The sequence below is a fragment of the Ornithodoros turicata genome, unplaced genomic scaffold, assembly GCF_037126465.1.
Source record: "Ornithodoros turicata isolate Travis unplaced genomic scaffold, ASM3712646v1 Chromosome23, whole genome shotgun sequence".
Classification (NCBI taxonomy): Eukaryota; Metazoa; Arthropoda; class Arachnida; order Ixodida; family Argasidae; genus Ornithodoros; species Ornithodoros turicata.
In genome coordinates, this window is record NW_026999342.1 from 2,539,290 (window position 1) to 2,562,043 (window position 22,754).

At 45.2% G+C, this 22,754-nt stretch overlaps 1 protein-coding gene across 3 annotated transcripts in view; it reads left to right on the plus strand.

Moving 5' to 3' along the window:
- The first annotated feature begins 9,733 nt into the window (after positions 1-9,733).
- Positions 9,734-22,754, plus strand: part of LOC135373278 (arylsulfatase B-like) — a 36,794-nt gene continuing 23,773 nt past the window's right edge. For 2 of the 3 annotated variants that reach the window (XM_064606506.1, XM_064606508.1), the window contains exon 1: positions 9,734-9,844. In XM_064606506.1, the coding sequence (XP_064462576.1) occupies positions 9,752-9,844 (93 nt within the window). In that variant the 5' untranslated portion in view covers positions 9,734-9,751. The remainder of the gene's footprint in view (positions 9,845-22,754) is intronic. The other variant, XM_064606507.1, reaches the window with a different exon arrangement.

Here is a 22,754-nt window from a genome sequence, read left to right on the forward strand (position 1 = left end):
GAAAGCATTTCTTCAAATTTGTGTTCAAGTGTTCAAGTGTTCAATATTTTGGAACAGCATGTGCAGCAAACCTGTGCCAACACCTTAACAAGTTTTGAAGAAATGATTATGTTCCCCATGCGCATAAGACTACGGATTTGTATGCAAGGGCTCTCTTTACATTCCACCATTCACCAGGGGAAAGCGTCCATTGTGTGCCAATGAAGTTGAGCACACGAAACAGCTGGCAAACGTCCGGATCCATGTTGAAAGAGTGATCGGACTGGTTAGGAACAAGTACCTGATTTTGAAACGTTGTCGACTGGTTCAGCTATTGAGGGCATCTAAGGATGGTAAATCACTAATCGACAAAATTGATGTCGTGTGCTGTGCTCTGACGAACCTCTGTACTCAGTGGTGGTCTGGACATTGTTTGCTCGTACTCCCAAATCTTGCTAGCTGGACACACAGTTTGCAACTGTTTTGCTTAGAAATAATTATGCGGTGATGAATACAACAGGAGCGTACTGAGTAATTACTCAGTACGCATGTAAATACTCAGTACGCATGTCGAATTCAACAGCTTTAAAGCTGTTGAATTCGACATGCCCACGTTAGTGGGAAACGCTGCGTCAGCCTTTTGGGCTTGAGGAGGAAGTGAATGTCCAAATTGCACAGTTACTTCCTTTTTTTAGACGACATCACCAACGGCTGACCATGTCATCATTCGGTAGTGACGGTCACACAGAACATGTGAAAATAGGGTGGCTGGTCGTAAAATAGTTAGCTGGCAGCTGACATTCAGGTTTAACTCTAGAATGGTATGGATCGATATCCCTAGCCGCTTCCACATTGAAAACGTGGAATTTGCAATATAGAAAAGAGTGGAAAGTTGAAGTTGAAATTCTGGCGTCAGCACCTTTGAGTGGTTCGAGTGAGTGGTTCGAGTTCGGTGGTTCGAGTGAGTGCTATTCTTATTTTGACGTTAACAGACTTGTCTTGTAACGATATGCTGGCTTGAATGAAAACAACTCTATGTGTGATGAAATGGTTTTTATGATTTGGCACCAATAAAGTCTGCATTACCAACATATCGTACATATTCGCCATTGACTTAATGCATGATGCATAATACACTCAGAAACATCTGCTGCAATCCATGACTTGAAAACCCGAGACGAGGTAGGGACGATAACATTTCGGGTTTTCAAGTCATGGATCGTCACCACCAGCTCGCTTGCTACCTAACTCTCCTTTCGTCTGCTGCAACATAAGGCTTTAATCTGCACGGAGTCCTCCTATTTTCTCTGTTGTGTGAACCACTTTTCCACCACTTCTGAGGAAAGTATGTCTGAAGGACACTTCAGCCTTTCTTATGGCAGCTTCAAGAAGTTGATCATTCCTACAAATCCGTTGCACAGAGATTTCATCTTTTTCCAGAGCACAAAGTCTGCACATTCTACCTGATACACAAGCATTTGACATTGCATCTGATAATAGTAGGCATGAGTATCGCAGGCTATGAGTTCATCAATATTAAGTCATACACAGCTACTACGCTTATTGGGCAGCTGCTCAAGCTTCTCGTTTGCTATGTAAAATGGGCGCTCTACTTGGACTACTCATCGTCCACAGCAAGAACGCTGTGGTATCATATCAGGTGTAGGAGCTGTAAATGGTTTGGCAGATGTGAAATCCATCATTGCAACTGGGTGAGCATTGCCTTTCCTGACGTGTGCAGGGAGGCTCTTGTTCTCAGAGTCTGTGCAGATTTCTTTTTTTTCCAGGATTCCAGGTAGAAGCAAACTGCGGGCAGCCACATGTGGCACGGGCGACATGCAGTCGCAGTGGGGCTGTCACAATTTCTCAATATTTTTAAACAAAATCCACACCTTGAGATGTGGTGCAGACAATGCTTCGGAATGTTTCACCTGCAAAAATATTGGAAACTATGAAACGGAAAACTTAAAGAGGTCTTGTAGAGCGTGCATGTTATCGGTGATTTACTATGACCACACTTTACACCCCCCTTCCTCTCGACATCTTAATCTTGCTTGCTTGCTTTAATTTTTCACGTACATCTAGTGTCATATGAATGTGTCTGCAACAGCGCTGTGCGAAGCAATATGTGCAAATAGAGAAATTAGGAATAAGAGAACTGTTTGAGTTTTGAACACCAAAATATCCAGTGTTTCAGTGAACATAATTTCTATTTGAAAAGTATGTAATTCGTCCGTAATTACTTCGAGTAGTACTCACATGCAATATCGTATTATCGTAGTATAATTATAACGTCGTCGTAAATTTTTGTACGACATAGTATCCTCATGTTGTGATACCTCATTGTGACGATAAGACGTATCAAGGAGTCAAATTAAGGTTGTCACCTGTGAAAGCTCTAGCATGTGATCATCTTGAATCTCTCTCAGTCCGGGTTTCTCACTTGCAAAAAAAAAAAAAATTATGCCTCCAGTGTCTTCTTTGCCTTGAATTGCTTCTCAGAAATAAAGCTTTTTTTCATCACAAAGTATTCGTGGATATCACTATGGTCCACCTGAGGCCACAATGACAAATCGTGTGCACAGTCATTACGCTTTAGAGAGTACGGACTTGGTACGGATCAACGCCAAAGCATAACTCTATTTTCGCTCGATAACGGGACAGATGGTCACCGTCCAAGCTGTCTATATGTTTCTTGCTTGCACTTTCCTCACACATGAAGCCGTATATCCGTTGTGGAAGGAAGCTATCCAAAAGATGGTCCGCCAACGTCGTCAACACGCACAGATATTCCGATCCGGTGGTACCACAATATGGCGTCGGGGCAGACGACGCGCTTCCGTGACGTCACGTGCATAAACCCTATACGCAGCACGCAGGCGAGGAAGCGCGAAGTGCCATTTTCAAATTCGGGCAACCAATCCGAACGCAACTGTGGCGTCCGACCAACGGAGAGGCGCGGATTGCTCCGTGCGCAGTAACACGCATTTTGATACAGATTTTGCGAGTGCTGTGGGGGGGGGCTGACGACACCGCTAGTGTTGCCAGACTACGACGGCTACAGTGAGGGGATGAGGATAGTTAGAGGGCTCTCCCTGGCCGACAGCCGAGACAAACGATACCCGAAACAATAACACACTTCATGATCCGTTCACCGCACTCACATACAGAAACGACCGAGCACTCCGATATTGTTTCTCTTTGGCTATCAACGGGCACTATTGGGCCACGATTGCCAACAACGAACCCATACTGGATGGACGCTCGGCAGCACATAGCCCTCCCAAAACTGACACCTTGACACTCATAACATATAGATGAGAGCACTAACGTGTTAGATCCCGAGCCCTATTTATTACCACACAATTTCTAGGAGGAGTGCCTCACATTAGCTTTTATAGTTTACATCTTCTAAGATCTCGTATCTACTATCTAGCAAGCTAGTCAAGACTACATTACGCTGCTAGTGCAAATTGGAACCTTCGTTGACTTCCTTACTCGAAAATCGGTAATGAGCTCTGTAAAATCAAGCTGTTTAAGAATATCCCTATAGCAGAGTCGAAAAGGAGAAACTCGATGCGCAGATGGAACGACACGTTCATAGCTGCTTATTCCAAACAAACAAAAACAATAAAAAATATATCTCACACACAACTTCGTCCTTTTTCTCTCCCAACCTCCACTTCTTTGTCATCCCCCAGGCAGTCACCAAAAAGAGAACAAAACATTTCTAACATCCTCCCCCGCAATGGGTGCTCCCATCGTTTTAACTGACTTCTAAAGGAAATAGGTTCTGAACTGCACGCCTAACTGTTCCCCCCTGAGGGCGCTGAATCAAGCACGATCGCACACGTGCGTCCCTTCCGGGACACGTCTTCACCACACGACATATTTTCCATAGACTTCGTGGTGCTTTATCTTCTTTTAGTAGGACCAGATCGTCGACTTGAAGAACACTAGATGTTGAAGAGCGTTGCCAGTGCGCAGTCCTCACTTCATGTAAGTATTCGTGTTGCCATCTCCGCCAGAACCGGTAAAACAGAATTTCACGATACCGCAATATCCTTTGTAACTGACGTCGTTCTGAGGAAGGGAAGTCAGTTGCAGGAGAATTGGGTGGCAACCTTGTGAGCCTTTTCCCGACCAGAAAATGGGAAGGTGTAAGGGGCTCTGGCTCGTTTAACTCCAAGTAAGTGTAAGTGATAGGTCTGGAATTAATTTTTGCTTCAACCTCAGTTAAAAGAGTGGTAAGTTCGTCTAGGGTCAGAGTGCTTCTTCCGAGAGCCTTCCGCAGAGCAGTCTTCACAGATCGCACCATCCGCTCCCAGAAACCGCCCCACCATGCAGCTCTTTCTACTATGAACTTCCAGTGTAGGTGGATCTGGGAGAAGTAGTTTACTGCCTCTTCACTCCGTAGTGAAGGAAGTCCATAACCTCTTGAGGTCTTTTGATGCTCGTTTAAATGTGAGGGCGTTGTCTGAGTATATCGTATGGCACACTCCCCTTCTTGCTGTAAATCTCCGAAACGCCAATAGCATGAGGGCCAGAAATGACGGTAGTTCGGTGTACAAGGACACTTTGTTGCGTCACTTTGCAGTGCCTCCTCTGTGAATTTCGTTGCCTTTACTGTGTCTCTAAGCTGGCAAGTTTCTGCACTCTGGTGCACAAGCTCTTCTTCCATCCTTGTGATTGTCAGCACATGTCATTCCAGTTTGGCATACTGCGCAAAGAAAAAGAAAATAACGTGAGATGGTAGTACGTCAGTAGTTATTAACGATCTTCTGGATATCTCGTACACCCTTGTGACATTTGTATAGGAAAAACACAATGTCTCTGAAAACAGGATGTGAACATTGAAAATATCGGACATATATATAAATAATATGTCAAAACTATGGAAGTATTGTACCCAGCACACAGACACATACACTGTGGTTGTCACTTCAAGGATCCTGAAAATATGGTCACGTTTAGTCAATGTCCAATGGTAGTGAAATACAATGACCACAATGCAGGTGCTCAGGGGCATATACCCTTGTACTCGTACTTAGCATGTCATCAGAAAGGGCATCAGCATCAAAAGGCTCTGAAATTTGTTGGTTAATGCCATCAACTTAGTCTGAAATGACATAAATAACATAGGATAATTTCTAATTATATAGTGGAAAGACTTCAGCACCTGGTGAGGCTAGAATTGATGACACTGAACCCGATGTTGCGTCCGTGGCAGTTGTGCCTACAGCTGACTGACGCTGCTTTAGCCTTTTGTAGCGGCTTCCATTAGTGGTAGCATCTCTGCTGTCATAGCCTAAGTGCAGGCAAGGTGCCCAATCAAGGTTGCATTCGCCCAAGAGTAGTTGGCGGAGATCCTGCAAATTGGCCAGTTGCTTATTTAGTTGTGAAGTGTGTAGATGACAGTAGTAAGAGGGGAGCGGAGGAACAGTCAGTACAGACGTGCAAGAGACCCTGAAACTACTCGAGATGCAAACTGTGGAAGATCATTCTTTACATGGGACAAAGGAGCATTTACAGCAACCCGCACAGAGTGTTCAAATATACAGAATGGGGCACCATTATGTTGGTGATGGTCAACCCGAATCACTGAATCCAGGGATTTTCCCAGTATCCACAATGCCCTCCTAAGACAGCCCCAACAATGCACAAAAAAGGGGCCCCAACAGTAACATGCAGAAAAACCTGACTGTGCCTCGGTTTGTAGTTTTAGAGCGGGGACAGAAAAACAACTATGTGTGTTAACAATGTAAATATAACGCTCTAAATAACTGCATTGAACTGCGAGCAACAATGTATAAACTGCATTTGACGTGTTCCAAAGTCGAAATGGTGTGAAGGTGCAACAAAGCATCCGCTTGGACATCACTCTGTTTTATTTTATGCTAATTCAGATTTACCCTTACTTGATATGAAGTGCTGTGAACAAACCTTGTACTTGTCCAAGTCTGGACCGAGGTCTTGTTGTTTATGCGTGACAACCATTCACGGCAGCGCCTTTCTGAGAACTCCCGTGTCTTTTCACTCGTTTAGTTCGGTCTTTTGAAGAAGTGAGGGTCTGGCTGATTGCTCCTAGCCTTCAGCTTCTTCATGTGAGAGCGACTACTGCACCCGATAATGTCACAAAATCCCATGTGTGGAAAGAATCAGCCGGTAAAAATCACAGCGTAAGCCTTGAGAAAGTACGCAGCAGAGCGGCGATGGTACCACAAAATGGCGACCGGTCCCAGCATGCATCATTTCAGTGACGTAGGTGAATAGCTCCTATAGGCAGTGCGTACTCCCTCAGCGGTTTCATTTGAAATCTGAACGGTTGACGCCGGGTCGGCGGTATCTTTCGTTGGGAGGCAGGTGCGTTCGTCGTCTTGTCCGTGTATTATGGTGTCTTTGATCGTGTTGTACTGTTGGTACTGTTTCTCGACACAAGCATCGGTCTACAAACAGTCAATCGGATTTCAAACTGAAGTGTTGTCGTGAATTCTGGCTCGACGATCACGTACGAGCGCCGTCAGATTTGCATAGCGGTGACAGGAAAATAGGATTTAAGACGCAGCATCATTTTATGTTTGACGTATAGCAGCCAAGGACATGATGATGTGCGCAAGTATGTGACAGCAACGGGGGGACATTCCCATAGACTCCAATGGGGACGTTTTTCCGGCAGCAGCAGCGCCAAATACGACCCCAGTGGTTGCAAGACCAATTCTGCGCATGCGCATTCGCTATGATTTTGGATAGGGCGGCGGGGCGGGACGCTGTTTTTCATGCTTATCCAACATGGCGGAGCGCTCTGCGGTCAGCTGCGGTTCTGTGCCTTTCATTAATTATTCGACTGGTTTACGGGGCGGACGTCAGAAAGTGACAAACGTATATTGGAACGGAAATACTGTATTCATTAGGCTTATTCATAGATATATTCAAATCTGATGTCACTACTTTTCTCGAAATCGCTGCACAAGCGTTGCAAAAGAGTATAATTACATAACTAACAAACACATCACAGAGTTTCTTCGCAGCAAGCCTCTTCTGAAGGAGGCATGCTTTGTGACTTGCTTTCTAGTATCATGAAGCTTGGCTTTCAGGCGGTCTTCATATATTTGCCAGGCTCCTTGGCATGTCAATGTGGATTTCCGTACGTACACAACGCTTCCGGGAAAGCAATTTCGGTGTTCTGCACCTCGGAGGACCTGAAAATAATAGATCAAATGTGAGTACTGCAATTCTGGTTTCTGCATGTCCTTCTTCGCAGAGATACGAGTATTCTTATTCTTACCAGTGCGCGTTTGCTTGGCGTATATCCGTGCATCCGGAACTGGTGTCTATCACATTTGTGCAATACAAAATCGCACAACAGTTCACTCACCCACCCAGGCACATTCCTCATAACGCATAATATTTCTACGGTTGCTTACTTTCAAAAATACAGGTTGATACAAAGCGCACACTAACGCACCAGCTTCCACCTTCCGCTGCTGCCACTCCAACGGTCAACGGTTCAAAGCTCGTGCTCGCTCGCGCCCAAAGCAGTGGAGTGCAGCTGTAGCTTCCACAGTTTCGCCACGAAAACCACCGCCCCCCTTGACCACGTGATCATCCGTAACGAATCACGACAAAATAGCCGGAAAACGGCGCCAAAAAGCGCGCGCTGGCTGATCGAACTGCGCATGTGCGCTGCGTGCCCTCTCCACACCCTCTCACTCATCTTCTCTGTCACTTCTTCCCCCCCCCCCCCTGTTCCGAGCGCTTCGCCAGGCCATCTGCTAATATTATCCGGAAGCAGAAAATGAAAATCCAGAAGACGAAGGAATTCACATGTACAAATTTATTGACACGGTAAACATATACACAAGAAGCAACATTTGAATGCAAGTAAATCTACACGATTATTACAGAATACTGCAGAATAAATAGAGAATAAATAGTGCCGAGCAACAGAAAGCGTGACTATCATATTATACAATCCTTAAGGGAACCTATTCGGTTTGGAGAAAGTAGATATTATTATACATATATAGCACGTGATGAGTCGCAGAAGCCATCCGCTTCATCCCAGCACAACTGTCGAATTTTCTGGTGACAGGGGCCACATGCTCGCGGATCGCAGGGCCACGGACAGCTGTCGGTGTCTGAATGAAAACGAAAAAAAAAAAAAGGACAAGGGAACCTGTTAATAATATGGTAAACCCGAGCACAGGCAACGTTAATTGGCTGAATACGCTCTGTAAGACATGCCAGCGTTACGCGTCTAATGCCAAAATTGGAGGAGCCCTGCGTACGCGATGCACGCTGTTTTCCTTTTCATGCACACCAGTGTATTAAACATCAGACACATTCAAATAGCGGAACAAAACGCAACAAGTAACGCCACGCAGAATCATCAACCAGATCATGACTGATAACCGGCAGAAAGTGATGTAATACGGGGCAAGGCGTACCTCCATGCACACAGTTAGGTGACAGTATTAAACGTCTGATCACTGACATGCATCATACGTTTGTCTGCTTACCTTTCATTCAGGCGTCCGTCCATGGCTCGAAGATCTTCGAAATCCACGAAACGAAATCACCGCCTGCTCACATACGTAGACGCGAGCTACACAACGGTCAGACGGGTCGGCGCCTCGGAGAAACGAACGCGGGCGAATCCACCGGTTAAATGAGCCTCAGCCAATCATGATCGAGAAAGGTCACGTGGGGGACCGGAGCCAATGGAAAGTAAATAGCCGGAATTTGGCGGGAAATTTCAGCGGCGACGGCGGCGACACTATTATCGCGGCGGCGAAACTCGCTTACTGTGACTCCTCTGCCCAAAGCTTCGGATTGCCTGCTGGCGGTTGAGGGAATGTGACCACGTGACACACACATTCTAAATCGAAGAGAACGAGTTTACTCAAAGAAACGTAGGCCTGCACTTTGTACAGTTTTTGTAGAAGAAATATACCTATGAAGTCGGGTTTTGTTTTCGTGATGAAGAAGTCTTGCGAAATGATGGCGCCCCAATCGATACTAACGTGGTGACACACTTGGCGCGGCAGCGAAGCTCTCGCAGTGACCCCCCCGTTGGTCACAGTTGTTCGCTGTTGTGAATAGGCTGTGTCGATATGCGTGTTTTGCAAGTTTGAACTTTGTTGCAGTATGCCATGAAGCGCTACGCAATGGACTCAGTACGCTCAGTGCGTCAAGCTGCTGATTGTGTCAGCATAATAGCTCAAACAAATTTATGTTCATGACAACACTTTTCACAGTTCCTTTGGAATCACGGACTAACTTTACGGCGTGCATGGAAGCTAGTAGACTTAGAGGTCAGGGACAGCCCGTACATGCCAGTATGGAAAGCAGAAGTCAGCAAAAGCCAGAACCGGTCAGGCTACGAGCCGGACGGAAAGACTTCCGATTGGAGGATTGAGGAAGCAATCGCTGCATTCTCATTGGTCGTGTGCCCAGTGTTGTATGAATTTTCCTATACTATGGGCTCTATGGGGAGTTGCGGAGAGCTGGTGTCGTGTTGATTCGCACAGTAAACGTTGGGCCTCCCAGTCATATCACGTTGGGAGGCTCGCGTACTGTTAGAATACTGTCCAAAATGCGATGATGTACGAATAAACATAAGCCTGTAGATTTTGGAACTGTCCCACAGAGAAAGTACGACTCAACCATTATTTCGACCATTACGAGCTGTGAGGTCGACAAGGCAGTCTGGTGGACGTCTCGCGATGCCTCGAAAAAGAAGAAAATCGTTTCATTCCTTGTCGATGGCATCATGAATTGGGTGCAGATATTGTGCTTGTGTTTGTTGTTACGGAATGCGGCCTCCAGACCTCCAAACATCGTTTTCATCCTTGTTGACGATCTGGTGAGTGCGTACGTGACAACCTGACTGGTGTCCTACAGTCAGCGCTGGTGTTATATTAATAGGTTGACATCAAACGGTTGGGACTGTCGTGACACCTGTTATATACGAATGTTTCCATCGCCTGTTCTAAACTCTTACACTTCAAAACTAAACCACCAAACGACATTGTGGGAAGGCGCAAAATGCAAGCTAGCTGGTAAATCATCATAGGAACGGAAACCATGAGACAGAGGAACAAAAAGCGACGACAGAATAGAGAAAATGACATCAGGCATATGATATGTGTATAGTCCAGCTGAGGTTTTATCATCAACGTCTTCGCTTACATCATACAGGGTGTATGCTATAAAAGGTCAGTCACATTTTCGCGCGTGACACTATATCTATTTGAGAGACGGACTTGTGCTGCCATACAGTGAATCACTTATGCCAGAGAAACCTACGAAAAAATTGTGGTTACCATTCACTGCCTAATAAAATGAACACGGCCACGGAAACTTTCGTCTTCATGTGTTTCGTATGAGCAATACCGATAGATGGAGGTGAAAGTTTGCATGGTCATATTTATTTTGTTACACAGTGCTAGGTAACCACAATCGTTTCGTAGGTTCCTCTAGCATAAATTATTCACTTTGAGGCAGAGGAAGTCTTTTCGTGATAGAGGTATAGCATCAAGGAGGTATCACTTCTTGCACGAAAATGTGACTGACCTTTTATAGCATACACCCTGTACATGCGAACTTTATACCTCAACCATTCGGGCGGATTTCTAGCTGACATCCAGGGGCAGGGGCACTCACAGAGGAAAAAAAAAAAAGAAAGAAAACCGATGTAAAACAGCATGGCCTCAAATTTTCCTCTTCACACAAACACTTCAGGAAAGTGTACGTCTGTTTCCTGGATATTTTTACATTTGAGTTTTGGAATAAGTCCTGTTGCGCTGCTGTCGACTAAACATTTCGACGTCAACTCAGTTATGAAAAATGGATTCCCTCATTTGCGGAGACAGTACGGAGCCGCTCCTCCCAATATTTGTTCTGCGATCGTTAAAAAAATAACCGCAGTTGGGATAATGGTCCTTCAACTGGTGAACTTACGGCTCGCGAAGCCTGTGGCTAAACGCTGGTCTGAACCAATCTAAATAATCTTGCTCACATGCTAATGGCGAATATTACCAAACGGAAATGTTACGATGAAGCAGCAGATGAAGCTATAACTATAGTTCCAAAAGTTTCACGAGTCACGTAATCGCACAGAACCATCTCTAAGCTAATTACGTCGAACCATCCAAAAAGATTGAAAGTAATGTCTTATCTTGGCTAGCTAGGCTTTGCTAATGTATAAGCTTGGCACGGGCACACAATGTCTGCACTATCACGCACAGCGGTGGCAACACACATAACGCCTTCCATGACCGTTGTATTACGTACTGTTTTAGACACTCGTTGGACGCCTCACAGACAAGTGGTCAGAATCTCGCATGCCTTGTAGTTTCCAAGAAGTGTTCCTTTACGAACAGTTAACAAAAGAAAACGAATGCCAGTTTCCCCAGTATACGAGCCCTCGACAGCATAGTCCGGATGTAGCATTTATCCCAACCGATATCTATTCGGCCAGTGAGATGGTCTGGATCCTTGATCTGATTGAACGCTACGCAAACTTCGTGAAACATTGCCGAGGTCGTATGCGGCATATCTCGTTCCATCTTGTGAATCGGTTTAATAGAAATCAACACAGTCCACAAGTTCATAAAAATCCGGCACATGTTTGTGCGCCACTGAGGCAAGAGGACCAAGCAAACTTCTGCCTCTCGCTCTCCACTGAGTCAGCCTCGGAGCTAAGTTCGCAAACATATCAAAGACAAACATATTGTCTGCTGTGCCTCAAAAATCCACATTGATAGCATTGGCTCACTTTTTTAATTTTATTTATTCGAGACATTTCTGTCTTTGGGGACATGGCAAAAGGCATATTGAAACACACTTGACATAGAAAGCATTAGAGTCTACACAGAATACATAATCGGATTAAAAGAGATCATTTACATGTTTCCATACATAACACAGGTAAGGGTGTGTACAACAGAAGTCTACAGCACCCAAAGGATTTAATGTGGGAACTTTTTCAAAACGAAATTGTTAGGTTGTCTAGAAATAACAGTCCTTTGATAGTTTTAGTGAATTTGGATTGGGAGGCACTATTTTGCAGAAGCTCTAGTATAACAGTTTCCGTTTAACAACCTTGGGATGATCCAGCAGAGTCGTTGGAAGCCGTCATTTTGTGTAACTGAGGCACATGTACTGGGTATTCTCAGAAATCGCAAGGTTTAATTATTTTACTGTATCAATCTAGGAGACTGCGTGTTCGATTTGACGTGACGAAATACATCCAGTGCAAGTTTGTATTTAAATAACTGGTTCAGGCTCAATTTGCGGTACGATACGAAGTAAGGAGCGCTTGAATTTTGCGAGGATATATTTACAATTGCATGCAAAGCTCGTTTTTATAAAATAAAAAGGTTGCTTTGAGCTGCTTGCGTTGTCGTAGCCGATACTAAAAAACTGTAGGTGAGACGAGAGTGAAAAATGGCATAATAAATTTGTCCTTTCACCATAGGAGGCAGGATATTCTGTAGCCTGTTTAGCATACCCACCAGTCCACCACTCGGAAGACGTCAGCTTTTGAGATGTTAACGTGTGGTGTCCACGAAAGAGTTTCCTGGAACAGTATTCCGAGAAAGCTAACCGTTCGTGTCCGCTCAATTTTTATATTAAGGAATTTCAGTTCGGTATCATCTAGAATTATAGATCCTCTTGGCCTAAATATTAAGAACTTATTTTTTTAAATATCTAACTGCAATCCGCTTGTTCCCAGCCGTGTGTTTAGATTTGACATTCTTTCATTTGCTGTACTAACTATTTCGTTCAAAATCTGCTCAGAAAAAGATACATTCGTATCGTCCGCACATAGGACCATATTGGAATAACCTCCCAAATTCACAATATCATTAATATATAGTAGAAATAATATGGGGCCTGGAATGACCCCTGCTCCAAATTTAATATTTCGAGTTTTCGAACAGATTGATTACGGTGTACTGTGTTCTGATACTTAAGTGGCTCTGCAGTAGCTGCAAAGAATTTCCACGAATGCCACAGAAATACAGTTTCGTTAATAATATTTCGTGTTGTACGCAATCAAAAGATTTTTTGAAGTCCAGGAACACTCCTAGGGAGTACAATTTTTTCTATATATTTTCTGATATTTTCTCTTAACCTTGAGGGGCGCCGATTCCGTTGAGCGGTTTTTTCTGAAGCCATACTGCATGTCAGTGATAATATTATATGCACGAAACCCACCAAAACGTTCATTTATTATCTGCTCAGTTATTTTAGCAAATGTTGGGAGTACGGATACCGGCTGTAAATATTTAAGTCGTCAGCCAGACCACTTTTGTGTACTGCCAGTCACTCGTGCAAGTTTCACGTTGTTTGGGAAATCTCCAGTTAGATGAGCTTAGTTTATAATATAAGCAAGCGTGAACTTATTTCTGCACTAGCAGCTTTCACTGGTTTTTGTCTTTATCTAGTCTGCACCAACAACACAATCATCCTTCAACCAATACATATCGGCCATGACTTTGTAGCGCCCTCTGGGGACGCCATCATGATGACGACGACGCAATAAACGCGCCTGCCAGTTGGCATCTGGCAGGTGCACAGCACGGACCTACGTTCCTTGTTATCTGCTAGGTACCCACAACTTCATACGCTTAACTTACTTCGACTTAACTTCGATGTACTTTTGACACCTTTCAACTAGCATTCTTATACCCTTGAAAAAATAGTCCGAAGTTTTGTCCGCAAAATGCTGGAAAACTGCCTCTTGCACCTCACTATCGTTTTGAAATCTCCGTCCTCTGAGATCCCTCTTCAAGTTTGAGAACAGGAAGTAGTCACTCGGTGCCAAGTCTGGAATGTAGGGTGGGTGGTGGATTGCTTCGAAGCCGCACTCCTTCAGTGCAGCCTTAGCAACAGAAGCCGTGTGGACATGGGCATTGTCCTGGAGCAACCGGACACCTCGACTCAACCTGCCGCGCCTCTTTTCCTTGATGGCGTCTCGCAGTCGGTGCAGGAGTGAAGCATAATAAGTCGCATTCACTGTGGTGTTCCTCTCTTTGAAGTCGATGAGGAGGATCCTGTAACAATCCCAAAATATTGTTGCCATGATCTTCTTTGTGGATTGTGTGACCTTGACTTTTCTTGGGGGTGCTTCTCCTGGTTTGCGCCATTCCATCGACTCCTTTTTCGAAAGGAGATCATAGTAGAGCAACATAGTCTCACCCCCTGTGACAATTGACTTCAATATTTATTCTTCAAATTTTCTTGTGTCACCACTTCCACTGGACGACCATCGCGTGGATCATCTTCAATGGACTCTCGCCCCAGCCGAAACTGCTTAGCCCAGTCTTTTACCGTTGTGTACGACGGAGAGGCTTCCCTGTACACGTTGTCCAGTCGCGCTTTAATTTCTCTAGGCGAAAGTCCCTCTTTTGTCAAGAATTTTATCACAGCGCGGTACTCGATCTTTTCCATTTTAACTGAAGCGTGCACCCTGGCTGGTTGTTATGCCGCTCTCCAACCGACAAAAGCATGGAGAGGGTTGAGAGTGGTGCTGCGGCCCTCCCACAGATGGCGCCACGCATCCTTAATCGCATTTTCAAATTCGCGCGCATTTTTTACCTCGGGCCGGAAACTAATGGAACCACCCTCGTACATTTCGTTCGTTATCCATGGCTTTCTAATTTTGTTGCGTTTCTTGCGTTCTTTTTTGGGGAAGCATGAATCATGTATAGTTCCAATTTCCGAATAGAACATTTCAGAGTCCTTATCTGCATCAATTTCCTTTATGATTGTACCCCAGCAGGCTTGGTTCGAAAGCATATTCTTAAATTTACTCTGTTCTCTTCAGGATATTTGTTACAGAAAGTTTCTTATGTGGATGCCGGCATTTGTAGCGAGGCAAGAGGCAGTAAATTGGCAAATGATCACTCAGGCCGCACATCAAGATGCAGCTATCAAATCATCAGTAGTGAAACTTGGTCTAAGATGGCAGCTTTCGTGGGTGTAATCTTAGTCGGTTCGTGGATTACACTTGTACATCCCTACGAATTAAATAATTATTCCTGCTCTACATAAGCTGGGTTTTCACACGAAGCATCTATGTTACAGTCACCGATCAGTACATTCTGGACATTGGACTAATTTCCGACAGCGATTCCATGAACGAAAAAAAAAAAGAACAAAAAGTCACTTTCATTTTCAGATGGCGGGCGATACGTGACCGGGATTCAAACATTGTATCTTTCAATACCAATCCATTCATAATTTACCTTTCCGACCTCATCTATTACGCGGAAAGGCAATCTAGAACGGGCATATACGCCAACACCGCCGCCTCGTCTGTGTGGCCTGCTTACTGATACGCAGGTATATTCGTCGAAAGGCACAGGCGCCTCATTTATACCACTTGAAAAGAAGAAACCGCTGTCCCTTTCATTTCGATCACCACTGATTCCCTCCTTGTTTCCATGTGGAAGTTCCAACGACCATGATGAACGAAAGCTTTTCCGGGCAAACAGCGGAGCACAAAAAGGCCGTCTTTAGGGGACACGGCGCTCTTCAATACCACGTGTGCCGCATGCAGAATGGCCGGAATTGCCATCACTTCAACATACGTCCTTCTAGGTGGAAGGGGTACAGCTTCCAACCCCCCAAGCTCCCAAGTAAAACGAATACAAGCAGCAAATAGATCCCGAAACCCGTCAAACCAACGGCATACAGTAACGAACGGGAGTTCCCCAGGGTGTTTTGTGTGTAAATAAATTGATTGATTCATTGGGTAATTTATGGATTCGTGCCACCCTACCAAAGATGCCTGTTTTTGTTTGTATGCTTTAACCAGAACTTCAGCCTGCTGAAATATAGCTGCAGTTCTAACTATAGTTCTGACAATATTGCATACAGGACTCACTATATAACACTTCAGTGTATACTATCGCACTGTATAACAACAGGTATGTGTCATTCCTACACGTAATCTTACGCGTGTGTGTAACAACGCGCAAACACGTACATATGTACGCATTGCGTAAAATTGCGTAAACTGAGCCTTGGCAAAGTTCGACGCCAGCACAGGTACAAAATGGGAAAGCAGATACGTCAACGTGTCCAGGAAAAGCGGGAAAAGGTGCACTGCATACTAGTTGAAGCAACCAAACGGATACGTACTAGGGCTAAATTGTTTGAAGGAGACTTTCCTTTCGCTGCTTTCGTTCCTTTGCTAAGGAACCCACAAGGCTACTCCCGTCAAAAGGTCACCTCCATTACCTAGTGATAGTTTTGAACTCCTCTTATGCTTTCCTAACGAAAGGAATCTTGAGTGCTTCCAGCAGCGCGTTTGATAGCGAGAGTACAGAGCATAACTTTACTAACCGCGTCCTAAGGACAAGCTATCGTTCTTTATTTTGAACCTAAGAATGTTTTAAAGTTGTATACATGGGTTTCAGAACGGACTGTAGAGGAGGTGGTGTTCCACTATAGGGGCCCCGACCGGCGATGATCGTGCGCCACGGAGAGGCGATGACGGTGGCCTTCTGCATGGCCGCACAGGTGGAACTAAGTATCGGATGCTCCAGGCGAGTGCCCATCCTCGTCGTAGTCCACGAGCCTCCATATCACCCCCCCCCCCCTCAGACGCGGAGCGGCGATAAAGCAGATGATGTCCACGTCTTCACTAGAGGAGGGCAGCGAGGGTGACCGTGGTAGACATGCACGGTTGAATAGGGTGACGGCACGGCACACGTTGGCGAACAATCACAGCTGGTGACGAACGGGAACAACGATCGGTCAGCCAGGGACGAACAGGAAAGAGTAAGGCGCTGTCGGTGACGTGGTCCTGGGGTGCCGCGACCGGCGTGGGAGCCGAAGCTCTGAGAGTCGCATGTTAGGTGAGTGCGGGGAGGCTGTGCGAGCCGTGGTAAGATGCCGACACGCTGGCTGAAACGTACCGTGCCGTCGGCTGCCCCGACTGCCGCGACTGCCAGGTGAGCGTGAGGCTCGAGTGTCGCGGCCGGCAGCGAAAGAGCGCCGGGATGCGGTGAAGAGTGCCGAGGTGCGGCAGGAGTGAAGGCGGATGCGGCTGTGAAGCGGGTGTGTGCCTGAGGGACATGCTCCGCAATATGGCGTCTGCAGTACAGCTGTGGTGTTGCCGAGCAGAGGAAGCCTTTGGAAATGTGACCAGGTCGTGGCGTGTGAACGAGCTGGTTCGAAGGAGTTGAGACGCAGTTGAATGGTCGGGTCGTTGCGTGAACGCAGGGCGTCGTTGGGTTGGGAGGCTTCCAGGATGGGATGCTCAGCACCATGCTGGTGAAGCTGTTACAAAATTTCGGATGGCTGAAGAGGCCGAATTACGCCGAACTTGATGTTCATAGTTCGTGTCACCAGATGTAGAGGAGGTGTTGTTCCTCTACATGAGCCCCGACCGGTGATGATGGTACGCCACGGAGAGGCGATGACGCTGGCCTATCTCTATGGTCGCGCCTTAGGAACTGAGGAGCGGGTGCTCCAGGCGCGTGTCGATCGTCGTCGTTGTCCACCAGCCGCCATAGGACGGTTTCAAGAAATCCCAGTGGTGCATGGGGCACGCGTTGTACCATGGGCGCTTATGGACGTGGGAAAGAGGGAATTGTCGATTGTGTTTCTTTTCCAATGACCTTGGCACGTGAAAAACGTTGACGTAATAACGATACCCATGCGGTGTATTCTGCCAAATACGGCAGCATGAACACCATACGTCACAGCACATCAGACAGTGGCCCTGCTTGATTCAATAAGGAGCTACAAGGCCCCGCTAGTAAATATGGAAACCGATTGCGTATGGGTGGACGGAAAGCGAGAGTTGCAACGAAAGCTACTTTATCAGCCATCTTTCCAAAGGCGTCCCTTTCGTGTCTGCGAAAGGATGATGATGATGATGATGATGATTCGGATGTTTATGGCGCACGGACAACTAAGGTCATAGTGCGCCAAAACTGTGGGTCTGCGAAAGGAAGACCGAAAGGGATGGATTGTTTGAAACTGGACGAAAGGTTCTCTTTCGGAGAGAAAGTGGGATCGGGAAGGAAAGTAGCATTTCGATATTCGGGGCTAGCTAGGTATCCGTGCAATGATAACAACGAAGAAAGAAGAAGAGAGCAAGATTGATAAGCCACTATCAGAGTGTATGTAGTGTATGTTTCGAATGTAACTTGCTGCTGAGGCGCCCCCTTCCCCGTCCAGAAGCACACTTTAAACTGAATTACACAATAATAGCCAGGAGGAAAAGGCACGTAATTTACATAAGTGCTCTTCATATTTGCAGAGATAAAACAAATATTCTAACAACAAGTTTATTTTAACGATAATGATTGGGAAGTTTCATCGCCTGGTGTATTACTCAATCCTGGTGCTGCCGGTAATGTGATGGAATAATGTAGAAGTTGTTACAAAATATTGTAGAATAATGTAGAAAGTAGAATAATGTGTCGCCGCACAGCGAGGACCGAGGTCCTATGCTGTCCAAAACGTTCAGAATTGCTTTTGGGGCAGAGCGTTGGTGGGCTGGTTTCGGGCATGGACCAAGCAATTTTGACATAGTGAGAGCGCGAGAGTCCAGCTGATTGAGAGACACTGAAATTGGGGTTCTGAAAGTTTGGTAGTGCGGGCAACGGAGAAGGATGAGGTCTAGAGCTTCTTGATCTTCCAAATCGCCTTATCGTAATCTATTTTGCTATACAAGTGTTCTGTACCTGCATACAAATACTTATTTTGAAAAATAGAAAATTGGAACCACACAGTATGATTGGGAGAATCTAGGCCTTTCGTGCATGGAACTAACAAGACATATTTAGTGTGGTGCTTACCTTGCTGAAAGAAAGCACGAGAGGTATGCCACGATATGCCAGATATTGATATCCCAGATTTCGAGATCCCCGATCTCAAAATACAATACAACAAAAAACCCAAACTGCTGTATCAGAGCTTGTAGTTTCGAGGAAACGCTTTCCCGCCCTTATACCGCCCTCGCCCTTTTCTTGAGGATGCCATCATGAGCCAATGATAGTTGGCATTATCAGGAACATGTGCCTCCATGTGCTTTAGTCGACTACGAGGCGCCCACGCTGTTCTGCCGTCCTGTTGCGTGCGCTCCGGGTAAGCACAAAATGAATATTACGCCAAACACAATAAGTGTCAATTGACTAAATGCCCAAGTGGTTAACAAAGTTATTGAAATTAAGTGCGGGAAAGCCACGTTTCGCGGACGTCCGTAATGGTAGCGAGATTGTGGTACTTGATTTCTAGGAAGACAGTGAAAGTGGGATGATTATGAGGATGATGAGTAAAAGAAAACATAATCAGAAAGAAATATAGAAAACTGGGAGATAGGTAACCCTCAGTTGGCTTTGTGACTTTTGTGACACCAGTATACGCACACAGGGGATAAGTATGCCAAATTTGGGAAGAGACATACAAGTTTCGTTCTTATGAAAGATAGGCATGACTTCTCATCTCTTCCTTGACCTCTGCTCATCCGGTGGGGAGGAGGTCATCTCCCTCTCCCTTAAATCAATCCCTGCAGCCATTGGTACATAGGTCCGCTGAGAATGATCATCACGGAAGATCATGCCATAATAAAAGCAGGGGTCGGAACCGTTATCTTGGGGAGTTTGGTTCAGGATCAAGCGTATCGGTTCAGTTCAGGTTCGGGTCTAGAGCAGAAAAACTGAAGGTTCGAACCGAAGCTAAAACGATACCGAAGCTGAAAACGATACTTTGCTGATGTTACAATGCAAACGTTGATTTAGGCCGAGCGAGTAGAACTTGCTCTTACTGAAGCGTGATTTGATAACACTTCACAAGAAGAAACTTCGCTGAAAAGTGTAATACAGCGGCAAAGCTATTAATGCATTTTAGATAGCCTTGGTATATAAGTTACAAGACAACAGTGAAAGGGAAAACTGTAAAACCTGCCGGAATAGTACATTGTGCACTGTTTGAAAGAGAGCTCAGAAGCGAAGTTCGCAATTGCCCGAAACGCTATTGTTATCTGTATACAACAGTATCTGTTCACAAACAATTTACATAAATGCAGGATAGAGAGAGAGAAAGAAGGTAGGAGAAAACGCAGGAAATTTCACTGAATGGTTATTGCCTTTATGCTTGCTTGAAATTCAGAATGAATCAATGAAGTCGCTTTATTCTTGTTCTTTATCTTGCTTGCTCTTAGCCTTTAACTGTATACGCTGCCACGAATGAGCTCTGGTCGCGAATGAGGCAAAAGCTTCATGCAATGCATCGCCCAAATCAACCAGGACAACAAACGCGATAAACTACCAGCACCTGCCGTTTCAAGCAGTCCCAGAAACCTGTTACACTCGAAGCAAACCACACTGAAACATCGCTCATGAGCGTGTTCGTTTTGCTCGTGAATTCGTTGAATTTGTTTCAAAATAACACTTTCAAAGCGTATAGTGGAAATCTGCTACATGGTTTGCAAGAGAAATACTGGGGGACTGCGTGCTGAATTAACGTTCCGCCTGAACCGCTTTGCGAACTGGTAGTCGCTTCAGGTCAATTTCGGTTCAGTTCCGCTCAGTTCAGAGGTAGAAAAACTTGGTTTTCAGCTCCCGTTCCGATCCCTGGTTAAAAGAGCACGGAATGAGTCATGTTTCTTTCTCCCGGTGGTTGGGAGTGCAACATCCTATTAGCGATACATTTTTCTTCTGAATATTTGGTGAACCCAGAAAACATGACTGGAATGGGAAAATAATTATAAATAACGTGTTATTTAAATGACTTTCTCTGGAAATATTTATTCTAATCGGACACTTTTTTTTTGGGGGGGGGGGAGGAGGGCGCCGAGCATGGTGCGCATGCACACAGGCACGCATAACATCTGTTTGAGATGTTCGCTGCAAGCAACTCAAGGAGATGTGTTCAAGTATGCCGACTTGTGCTTTTATTTTACGTTTTTATAAATTGACGTTTTTCTCCTTAGTCAGAGTACATGCGTGGGCGCTTGTCCTCCTCTCTCGCCCCCCACGTGTTTTCTAGCAGGTTGGAAAACAGACGCGAGGACAGACGTGGAGCGCATGCGCGGCCCTTTGTCCTTCTCTGCCGCCTCCCACGTGGTTGGTTGGAAAACAGACGCGAGGAGAGAGGTGACTTGTAACAAATGCAATATGCCCGAAGCTCTCTTTCTCTTATGGGCGTGCGCAGAACCATCAACGCTATCCATTACCAACGCAAAGGTGTTGGCGTACGATGTACTAAAATTTTCTAATTTGTTGTTCCTAAGCGCACAACAAACTACAAACGGTGCAAATCTACTAACATATCGAACGCAGTGATTTCCCCAGAAATTCACTGCTGGGGGGGGGGGGGGTGCCGAGCTTTCAAGGGGGGGTATGTTTGGTGAAGGTTCCACTTACGGAATTTTTCCTAGACACAGAAAGAATCGTGGTACGATGGTGACATATCTGCACAGCTTTCCCGTTTTATTTGTACATGTTATTACGTTACAACAGAGTACATTAGAATACAAATTCATTATGAACGGCGTTTCAACATTAACATGCATAATCACACGACCGACAAAGAAAAAAGACTAGCACCTTGTCTCACGAAGCTCAATGAATACCTCGCAACCAACAGTGAAAACCTTAGACGAAAGAAGCAGAATACCTCGCTTGATTGAGTTGGGCGCAATTGGTTCTTGATGATTCACATTGAGTTTGCGTGCCATTTTTACGCATTTTTGCTCGTATATGCGCGCAATATATGCATTGAACAGTCACTTTCAAATGATTTTGGACAAATCCATGCTACGATCATCTGCATGACTGTGGTCCTACAACGGAAGTTTGACAGTACAGGATGTAATTCGCGGCGCCGGACCCACTGTCAGAACGTGTTGTTGGCCGAGCTGGGTGGGGTCACCTGAGAAATTTCAGGGGGGGTGTTGCAAAAATGCAGGGAGGGTGTACACCCCCCCTGGGGGGGGTGTAGGGAAATCCCTGATCGAACGACGTCTACTAGAGGCACTTGGGCTATTTTGATTCAGTAAAATTGCTCGTATGAGAATACAAGTATATGTGGATAGCACACTGCTAATCCAGCCTAAGTTCATGAAAGCATAACTCACCAGATTTGGTGGTATATTTGGCCTTGATCAACCGCAGACATGTACAAAATACTGCGCAAAAGTATTTACATTACGATATAAATACTCCGCGTAGAAATTATTAAAATAGAGTACAAAATACTCGAAACTGAAACGAATTTGAGAATAGTACTAAATACTGTAAGAAGTATTTAAGAGAGTCTTTAAAGTATTTTAGTGTTAGCAGTAAGTGAAACGCCAATTGTGGACGTGGCCGTACAAATGAAAGGAATAAACTTCTTGTGGTCAAGTAATGTTTGATGAACTTTGGTGAACTAAAGTAAACTTTGGTGATATGTTCTAATCCTTCGTAATCCTTCCTGTATGTCAGCTTGGGTCTTCAACTTCTGGGGAATGTTTATTGCTGTGGTGACCAAGGAAGTAAATGCCGAGATTAACTTCTACCTAATCCCGTAGGGATTCACCTGGCAATATGAATAAGAACAGTTTTCTGACGAAGGGCCGGGCCATTGACGAGCAAAGTCAAGCGTGGGACCAGCCTATTGTACATGAGGATAAATGAAGGACTCGCGAATTCACAAAAATAAAAATACAAAAAAAGGGGGAAGTTCCAGTGAGCTGAAAACCTGGACACGGCGGAGAATTGTGCGGCATACGGCTTGACCAGGAAGGAAAGTATTTTGAGTAC